Genomic DNA, 10,570 nt, shown 5'->3' with positions numbered 1-10,570 from the left:
ATCCAACGCATGCGCATATGGGAAATATGCTTTTGTTGAAACCTCAGATAAAAGTAAAAAGCTACTATTATGTTTAGGTCCATGAGGAAGTTCGACAATATCCTTATTAAAAAAAAAATTCTACATAAGACTGTATTCACGTATTTTTACTTTATTCTACTAAAAGTTACTTACATCTTCAGCAGTGTAATATGATTACTGTACCATTTTTTTTCGAGTAATTCCTTATTTTACTATTAGAATAAAAAATAATTAAATTACATTAATGAATGAATTAATTAATCAATTAATTAATTAATAAGTTAGAATTGCATCACACCCAACACTGATTTTTTAATTGTATTTCAATGACTGTTTAAAATAACCTTTAAACTTTAACTAGGCTAATGTGATGGTTTTGCCTGGGTGGTTTGCACAATAAGGAAAGAAAACGTGGAAATATGAGATCCAATGCATAGAGAGTAAATTAGTTCCACAGCATGTCTCATTAGTTCCGGGGTTTATTTTAAAGTCATGAAATATCGTAGCTTTGTGATTGTGTATTGTATTGGATAATTTTTGAAGGTGAGAAGTTATAATACACATCTTCAATGAACTAATCACAATTCACTCAATGAAAAATAGAACAATTCAATTCAATATAAAGATAAACATCCCTACCTAGTGGTGAACATGCACAATTCTACATGAATAAAACAAATAATCCATAAAACAAAGATATGAGAAAACAAAACGTGGAAATAAAGGATCCAATGCATAGAGTGTAAATCAGTTCTGTATAAAACTCAAGACAATGCACAAGATAATAACGATTGTGCCACACAAAGTCAAAACAAGTAACAAATTCGACGGCAAACACAAGTTCCCTAAGGAGTTCATTGCAGGAAAAATACACAACAAATCAAGAATTTATGTGTTTAATACACCCCGACTGCTCAAACCGTGCAACTTATATCTTGTTAGTTCTGCTGTTGGCGGTCCCCATTCCACACGTTAAATACCATCACCCTGATAGCACACGTACATCCCGGAGATGTCTATTTGATGAGTGTGTTTACATCTGGAAGAGTATTTGCTCATCTGCAATCCTGTCAGATGTCAAATAGACTTTTAGAAGATGTGTTTAAGATGTAATGATTTAAGGCCTGTTCACATATTGCGTCTTATGCGCACTTATAATGGAAGCGACGCGGTTGAGGTGCGACACGCTAGTTTTTTCCAAGCGTGTCCGCGCCGCATCGAGATAAAAATATCTCAACTTTTCAGAACACCGCAAGCGCACCATAAGCGCACAGTAGGTCATGTGACCAGAACCAACCAGAGCGCTACCGCCCTAGCGCGGCGCGCCCAGCATTTTCTACTCATTTTTAGGCGCCATTTGTGAATCCGGCCTTAGAATGTATGTTAAACTGACATCTTAAAGATGTCTATCAGATGTTAGCAAACAGCAGATGCAGTGATCTTTAACAGACATCTAAACATATGGGCGGCGCTATCTGGCCTCGTTTGCCCACAGATGGCGCTGTTCCCATTTATTCAACACTATTACACTCCGTTACATTAAATTATGCTTAACTGGGGAAGCTCCTGTACCACTGTAAATCTTAATACAAGAACCAGAAAAGGGTAAAAATCAAAAAGATGACAAAAAATCAGAAAGAGTGTTAAACTCCTAGACACGCAGTGTAAATATCAACTGCAAAATTCCTTGAGCTTTTGACATCTAAGAGGTCATCATATTATAAGAATATCCTGTAAGTTTCAGTACTGAAAACGTCCTTGTTAGTCCAATAAAAGCTTTTATTGACACCAGGCTCAGCAAACGACTCGTTTTTCAAAGTGGGGAAGTATGACGTCAAAGAGGATAAAACACCACCCCCGCAGAAGAAGATCAACGCCTACTTCAACACGGCCGGTTTAGCCCCGCCCACCGATTCGCGCATTACACGCATAGCTATATTACATGGATTTGCAGACCGGGTTGAGTTATACCCCGGTATAACATTCCTCAAAAATATTAATGAAAAGTATTACACTACTTACCATCTTATGCAACACTGTTAAAAAGACCTGAATGATGTTATATATTGGGTCACATATTGGGCGGAGTCTAAATTATTATAGGCAGAGAATAGTTGGCGTGACGGGTTGAGTTCAGACTGAGGGACATCACTTTATAGTCTGGTTTTTTTAATCAAATATCTTTTTCTAAAATATTTCTAATCTTTTGACCAAGATTGACCAATATTGAAGACACCTGATGTTAACAAGCAGAATCACTCAAGGAGAAAATTTTTAAAGGTACAATATGTTGGATGTTTTGCCACCAGGGGTCGCTAACCTCTTACAATAACTTTATTGGTGTATATTGGTGACGCAAAGGTGTATAGGCGTACATTTATGATGCAAAGCATTAAGCAGAATTATGGATCTTGTCGTCAAGCTGATGGATCTTTTATTGATTAGTGAATACATTGATGTTTTTCAGGATGCAGGGTGCAATTGCAAATGAGTGACATGTACCAGCGCCACAGTCCCGCAGATATAAGGTAATCAGGGGCGCAACTACCCAGTTTCAGAGGGGTATGCAGCAACAATTTTAGCGCCCCCCCCCCCCCCCCAAAAAAAAAGGAAAAATAAATGTAATGTAAGTGTGCTGTGTAATAAGTGAGTAGGAAGAAATGAGAGCTAACAGAAAAAAATAAGTGCAAAATTGTCGTTTATTAACACAATTATAGCTACTCCACCTTGATGAACCCCCCAAAGAAAACTATAAGCTCCATTGGAACAGCAATACCAGTGTTTCTCACAGGATTTTAGGTAAAACTGTGGTAGGTGGACCTCTGTTTCTCTAGGGGGGTTCGGGGGCATGCTCCCCCGTAAGAAAATTTTGCGTTCTGTAATGTTAAATTCAGCAGTCTGGTGCACTTTGAGAGTTCAAAATTAAAAGCTCCAACCCATATTCAGGGTGCAAATTAAACAGAGAAAAATTTGAACCTCTTTTAGTTAGTGTCTGCCTACATTACACTACTAGGCCTACATAATAATAGTTATAATATTAATCCCATGATAGGCCTAATAGCCATAAAGGCTATTGTAAAACAAATGCACAGAAAAATAAAGGAAACTTTCATAATTAGTTTTGCACTAATTTCTATAGTTGAAAGATATAAGCGCATAATGACATATTTCATGGGCCAGTGTGTCAGAAAAAAAAACTAAAGCTGACTTTTTTTGACCAATGCATTACACCAGCACAGCGCCGCCAATTAAGCAAAAAACAAAACAAAAACAAACAACAAACAAATGGGCCGCCGATGTATGAGTTTTGTGGGCCGTTAAAACAAATAAATTAAAAAAGGATGAAATGTATTGGCTGAAAAGCACGTCGGCCCAGCGGGAATCTCCCGGTAGTCCCGATGGCCCAACGCGTTCTCATCCCAAAGCGCCATATAGGACGCTTTTGCAAAAGCGTAAATATCCAACGCACATGGCACCCTTTAACGTCTAATGAGACGCTTCGGTTAGGGTTAAGTTTAGGTAAGGTGTAGGGTAAGGGTTAGACCACTAGGGGGCGCCTTCTGCCCAAATATATCTGCGTCCCATTTCACGTTAAAGGGTGCCATGTGCGTTGGATATTTACGCTTTTGCAAAAGCGTCCTATATGGCGCTTTGGGATGAGAACGGCTCGATGGCCATGCCTGGATGTCACATTTTAAATCCTACCTGTTGGCTTTCAGCAATGCATGCAGTTATTTAGCTGCTGTCGCATCAATTGACATGCCATCTCCTTTTCTCTCTTTCTTTTTCTATTTTTAGCCCCACAGCATTTTGTTTTATCCATCTTTTTCGACGACAACTCCTGCTCGCTCAGCGCTCACGGCGCCCCCGCCCGCTCGCGATATTACCCGCCCCCTGAGGGCGCCTACTCTAGCCTGGCTGTTAGTCATCTAAAATTTTATATAACATTGAAGGAATGCAGAAATTAGATTTTCTAGATTTAGAAACGCACAACGGCAGCTACATATAGAAATACAATATAGCCTATATAATTTTTTTTTTTTTTTACCATCGCTTTGGCGCCCCCCATTGTGCTGCGCCCCTATGCGCCGCATGTAGCGCATACCCACTTTTTGCGCCACTGAAGGTAATAAGGACATTTCATTTTAACAAACGACACACAGGTGCTGAATTACTCACACAGGTCAATTTATTACACAAATGAAACTTAAGGTAACATTAATGAAGCACTGTTTCATTTGCTCTCACTAAACGGCTTTTGAGTGTGTTGAATGTTGTTAGTTAGGTTGTTTGTTGGCTATATAGGACTAGTTTGCTTGCCAAGTTCATAATGTTTGAACAAAACAACAACAGCGTGAGCGTCCTGCTACATATATTTCTCCACTTTGTCTTCTCCCACTTCCCAGAATTGAACAGTTTCTTCACGTCTGTCGTCATGGTTACTACGACTGTATGAGCAGAAACTGAGGGTAACGTGGATATGACGCCATTGGTTACCATCGCAATTTTCCTTGGTTACCATCGCAATTTTCTCGTTTTTGGATATTTTACTGCAAAAATCCTACATATTGTACCTTTAACCCTCAGGTGCTCTTCGTTTCGGAGTCACACTTGTTATCTTCCCGGTCAAAAGTGACCGGACACCTAAAAATGAATCTTTCTCCATTCCAGTAAAACCAATGCAATTTATTTTTGTTCTATAATATTTATTCTTTTTAATTTAGTATTTTGAGACAATTTAATTGAATTTATTAATATTTATGCAATATTTATCGTTTATTTTTGCCATGGAAATATATATATTTCTCTCTCTCTCTCTCTCTCTCTCTCTCTATATATATATATATATATATATATATATAATTTTTTTCAAAAAAATATTAATGCTGTATTTTAGTTTAATATAGAGTCTAGGCCTTCAGAATAAATTTTTTTTGAAGAAAATTAGCAGCATCTGGTTACAGTATAGAGAAAAAGCGTAGAATCATGGTGTAACCACTAGATCAGGTCTATCTATATGGAGAGGCATGTGAATTCCCCAGCTGTTTATGAACACAATTTTTGTTGTTGTTGTTGGTGGATTTGAATATATAGTTGAAACAATCTCAAAAACTATTTCTTATAAAAAAATTGACAAAAACATTTTCTTTTTCTCTTTTTTACAATTTCCCATTCATTTCCTATGGGGATCATTTTTAACCAAAGACCACAAGTGTGACTAATTTTTTAAGACCACTTAGCATGCTCAGATCATGACCTCTTTTTTTTGTGTGTTTACATACATAATGCCATAAAATTCACGACGTTTCGTAACATCGCGATGAAGCTGTGATTTTTAAAAATTCAAAACATACTTTTTGTAATCAAAATTTATTGGTGTGTATGTGTATAAAGGTGTGTGTGTGTGTGTGTGTGTGTGTGTGTGTTGGTGGGTGTGTCTGTTTTGCACTCTTGATGTTTTACAGTGTCACCCCTTCAATGCTGAGCACTTTTTTTCTGCATAGTGGCTGATTTGTAGATTGTACACACAAAAATTCTCTAAGTTTTTGTGTTTTTGTCAATTTCCCATTCATTTCCTATGGGTCGGTCATTTTTGACTGAAGAGCACAAGTGTGACTATTTTTTTTACGACCACTTAGCATGCTCAGATCATGACCTCGATTTATTTTTGTGTTCACATACATAATGCCATAAAAGTCACCAAGTTTCGTAACATTGCGATGAAGCTGTGATTTTTAAAAATTCAAAACAGAACATTTTTCGGTCAGAAATGACCGAAGAGCACCTGAGGGTTAAGTCACCATTATAGTGATCAGTGTTTAAGTTGGGCTCATGAGATTGAGATTTTAATGTACCTTTGTTTTAACAGTTTTTAGTGTGGTCTAAAATGAATTCCCAGGAGAGTTATTTTAACTGAGTTTTTGCTGTGTAAATATAGATGAAGTGTGATCATGATGTCATCAACACTTCTGGGGCTGTGCATTTGTGGTTTCACAAGCACAAACTTGGTAGCTTAAAAGCTTTACACACACACACACACGTATGGCCCACAACACATGATCTTAAACACCACTCATCTTTGCACGCCCTTGAATATGTATACCTACTCCTATTCCTTTAAAACCACTAATGCAATGTTATAAGTGAGAGTTAACAGATGAAATTTGTACAAAATTGTCATTTATTAATTGAACAATTGAACAATAGTCCACAGTGATGCATCCAAAAAAACAAGCTATACGCTGCATTGGCAGAGCAATACCAGTGTCTCTTACAGGGATCTTTGGTGAAACTGTGGTGGGTGGACCTCGGCCTTCTATTAAATTCATCAATCTGGTGCACTTTGAGAGTTCAAAATTAAAAGATCCAACCCATATTCAGGATGGGCCGCCGATGTGCGAGTTATAGGCCGTAACTGAATATAATGAAGAGGAGGAGCTGATGATGTTTAAAGGAGGAGCTGTAACTATATATACTGAAGAGAAAGACGGACAGAAACGGACAGAAGCAGAAATGTCTGATCAGTGTGATCTGTGTCTGCTGGGACTGATCATTCTCTCTTCACTTCTCACAGGTAAAGAAATCTGTATTTTCTCTAAACACATTTAGTGGAATTAGTCTGGAAAGAGTTGATTTGAACATGCTCAGTTTATTCTTGCACACATTCACGTTGTGATCTCTACGGAGCCCCTAAAGGGACGTGGTGGTGGAAAAAATATTAGGATGGGAGAATTTTTTTTTTTCAAAACTTTTGCGTTCCCCCGAGAAACTTTGCGTTCCCTTGCAAAGATATTTGCGTTCCCACGCAAAACCTGTTGGCAGCTCTTTTTTATATCCATTGGAGTACTTGATCACTCGAGCGTCACTCCACAGTGTCAACAGCAGCGCTAAAAGGATCTCCCTTATGTTGTTGAAGTTTGGTTATTTAATAAATTCATAATAAATAATAATAAAGATAGGCTATACTGTTGAAATATCTGAGATGGATGCAAAGGTAAAGTATAAATTAAAATGATTGTGACCGATGTGAAGGGGGAGGAGAATTGACACGTGCGTCACGTTTAGTCAATATAACAGTTCCGCGTAGGATGTATCCTCGCTTACGACTCCTCAGGAAGCCTCCTCACTCCTCGATCCTCGACTCCTCACGGTGCAATTAGAGAATTGAGATGTCCTTCAAGATGGCTGAGCTCGATCGGTTTCCGGGTCATAGGAGGGAGGACGGAGGAGCGAGGAGACGAGGAGGGATATTGAGAAGCACCCCTTGTTTCAGAGCTCGTTTTGAGGAGACTAGGAGCTCGTTGTCTAGGTTACTGTGATTGTAAATAGGTGTCGTCTGTGTTTTAACAACATTTAGCTGAAGAATATTGATCCGGGAAGTTCGAATAGCATGTGAATATATTGCCAACTTCACTGAACTGCTTGAGTTTATTAAACACTGACCGCATTTCTTTAGATTTGAGTCCAAGTTCAATCACCATGAAACGCTCCATTAACGTACGGAGCTCTGAAACACTGCCAGCGGGACATTAAACAGGAAGTGTCTGACCGAGCTGCCAACAGGTTTTGCGAGGGAACGCAAAGTTTCTCGAGGGAACGCAAAAGTTTTGAAAAAAAAATTCTCCCATCCTATTTTTTTTTACCACCACCACGTCCCTTTAGGGGCTCCGTAGATCTCAGAGTTGTGTATTGATACACACAGATCAAATACACTTTTCTTTCTTCACGTTTCTTCCTGGTACTACAGTGTAGGGTTTGGTTTCTACGGTTGAAGAGGAGGATCAACTAATCCTGTGCTGTAATGTAATGTTTATGACAAAGCTGCATGTGATATTAAATTATTTACATTTGTTTCAAAGTCAGGGCACTTCTTATTCCTTACTAAAAGAGGCCGTTTGATTAGGTTTATCCATAAATGTTGATGAATGCATTAATTATCAAACATGTAGTGAAGGCTGCCGTTATTCATGTGTGAATCCATAATGACTCCAGTCGTAGTTCAGGATAACTCTTCATTGGTTCATGATTAGTTCAGGCTTTTAATCAGAGATGTAAAGTCCAGGGTCAGAAAGTAAAAGTCCTGCCATATGTTTATTCCACTAATTAGTTCTCTCTCCGGCTGGAAAACTGATCATTAGCAAATCCAGGTGATTGAACAAAATACTGAGGAGGACTTTTACTTTCTGAACCTGGACTACACCTCTGCTTTTAATTATCATTAGTTCATGTTGAATTAAGTATTAATTCAGGTATTAGTACATGATTATTCATATGTACAAATAAATACAAATGTTCAATACTGTTTGATTTGAATCTTCTGCTTGTTATGCTGGTATTGTTTATGGTTTCATTTATTAATAAATATCATAATGATCACTGAGATCTACTGTGTTTCAGGCACCAGTGGAGTGGATGATGATCATGTGTTCATCAGTTCTGGTGTAGATGTCCGTCTGTCCTGTAATAATGCTCTTTCTGACTGCAAATCAACTAGATGGATCTACTTTAACAGCTTCAGAGATCCAGAAGCAGTTGAACTGATTAATTTAGGGATAAAGAAGAAAGACACAGAGAGACATGAGAGACTGAGTCTGGAGTCTGACTGCTCTCTGAACATCAAGAACGTCACAGAAGAAGATTATGGAGATTACACCTGCAGACAATGTGTGAACGACACAAAACAAGGACCTGATGCACGTGTTTATCTGCATGTTCTTCATGGTAAGTTTATGATTATATGGTCAGTTTACAGTAAAATTATCCCTTTAAATTTTAATTTAAATGAAGATTGAAGAGTCTGTGATTTGTGTCTTGTGTTCAGTTTCAGTGTCTCCAACATCATCATCATCTTCATCATCATCATCCTCACAGACCGAGATCAGTCCAGGCCGCTCTGTGACTCTCTCCTGTCAGTTGTATTCTGGACTCTCCTGTGATTATTTGGTTCATTATGAGGGAGTTAATCATTGTGTCAGTTCTAAGAGAGTTGAGCTGTTGTGGGTGAATCAGGCTGGTGTTGATCTGAAGACAGACTCCAGATATCAGATATCATCATCATCATCATCTTCATCATCATCATCTTCATCAGTGTACTATCACTGTATCATCAACATCACTCTGACTACAACACTCCTGAATGAAGATAACAACAGACAGTGGAGATGTCAGCTTACTCAGAGAAATCAACTCCAGACCTCAGTCACATACACTGTCAAGTATTCAGGTGAGAAAACACTCTCGTGAGCACATATTCATCATTTCTGTGATGTGAAGCTCAAGGATTATGTGTTGATGATGTTGTGTATATGATGTATTATGTGTTGAACAGAACTAACAGACATGATCACCCCATCTGATCCGGCATCAGACACTGCTGGATCATTATACAGAGGTACGACACGTTGATTTAGACGGACAGCTTTCTAACTGTCATGATTCTGCCATCACGTCGCTGATTTTTCCTAGTCTTGTGGCAGGATCATTGCAGAACCATGTTTTCTGTGTAAGCACATGGCCATTTGTTTGGGCTGTGTGCTTGCGTTGTCTCGTCTCATAACCCCGCCCCCTTGTTATCCTTGTTTAGTCATCATTGCCCTGTTAGAGTCCTCATTAGTTTCTCCCTATTTAATCCTCTTGTGTTTGCTGTCCTGTGTTGGTACATTGTCTATCTTACCTTTTTCAAACCTTGTGAGAGTCTAGCTGTAAGTTCCCTGTTGATCATCTTGTAAGAAGTGTGTATCTAGTCTTGTCTGTGAGTTCATTGTCTGAGTCTTAGTTTAGTGTTTGCTACCTGTTCTTGTTTTGCCTCATCGTGGGTTTTGTTTTCTGTCTTTGTCTTTAATAAATCCCTATTTTGAGTTACTTGCTGTCTGCAATTGGGTTCATCCTTCCACCCCATGACACTAACATTACACTATCAGTCCGTCTGTAAATGCTTCATCAATAACTGCTGATAGATGAAGACCCTTGACTTCAGTCATGTCCAGTTTCTCTTCTTCCTCTCATGTTTCCTGCAGTGATTGTGAGTATTGTTGAGATTGCAGTGTTTGCTGCTCCTACTGTGATTCTTCTTCAGATCATCTGTGCAAGAAGAGCTGGTGAGTTTGAGCCGCACACACTCTGAAGATTCACACTCGTCTGATCTGAACATCTGCAATCATGATAAACACACACCAGAGGTCAGGCAATGCTTTTATTTTGCAGGGAGGAAGGACTCGAGACACCCGGAGGAAATAGAGATGCCTGCAATACAACAATAAAAACTGGTGAGTTGTGAGCAAATCTGCAACAATATTTACAATAGCAAAAACTGAGTTTGTTTATTGTTTAATTTTTTCCAGTTCTTCCAGTTCTCCACGTCTGTCGCCATGGTTACTTTGGTTGTCTGAGCAGAAACTGAGGGTAACGTGGATATGACGCCATTGACTGGAAACTCCCTCAGCCCTGCTCATACGCCCCGTTTCCTTGGTTAACATCGCAATTTTCTCGTTTTTGGATATTTTACTGCAAAAATCCTACATATTGTACCTTTAAGTCACCATTATAGTGA

General features: G+C 38.6%; 1 protein-coding gene across 1 annotated transcript; it reads left to right on the top strand.

Annotated features, from left to right (window-relative positions):
• Positions 1-8,338: 8,338 nt before the first annotated feature.
• Positions 8,339-10,144, top strand: LOC120475447 (uncharacterized). Its single transcript, XM_089127463.1, has 4 exons — positions 8,339-8,742; positions 8,849-9,244; positions 9,350-9,412; positions 10,038-10,144. Exons 1-4 carry the CDS (start codon positions 8,391-8,393, stop codon positions 10,142-10,144), a joined length of 918 nt encoding a protein of 305 aa, XP_088983589.1. The 5' UTR covers positions 8,339-8,390.
• Positions 10,145-10,570: the final 426 nt, after the last annotated feature.

Source organism: Pimephales promelas, chromosome 3 (assembly GCF_988280905.1).
Source record: "Pimephales promelas chromosome 3, fPimPro1.hap1.1, whole genome shotgun sequence".
Classification (NCBI taxonomy): domain Eukaryota; kingdom Metazoa; phylum Chordata; class Actinopteri; order Cypriniformes; family Leuciscidae; genus Pimephales; species Pimephales promelas.
The sequence above is the reverse complement of the archived record's forward strand: the minus strand, read 5'-3'. Positions and strand labels throughout refer to the sequence as shown.

What these genes read in the sequence shown, in the direction of transcription:
- LOC120475447 (XM_089127463.1), top strand. Translation starts at nt 8,391, where the DNA reads ATGATCACTGAGATCTACTGTGTTTCAGGCACCAGTGGAGTGGATGAT. An exon ending in TTATCTGCATGTTCTTCATG is followed by an intron (nt 8,743 to 8,848) that starts GTAAGTTTATGA and finishes GTTCAGTTTCAG; the next exon opens with TGTCTCCAACATCATCATCA. An exon ending in TGCTGGATCATTATACAGAG is followed by an intron (nt 9,413 to 10,037) that starts GTACGACACGTT and finishes TGTTTCCTGCAG; the next exon opens with TGATTGTGAGTATTGTTGAG.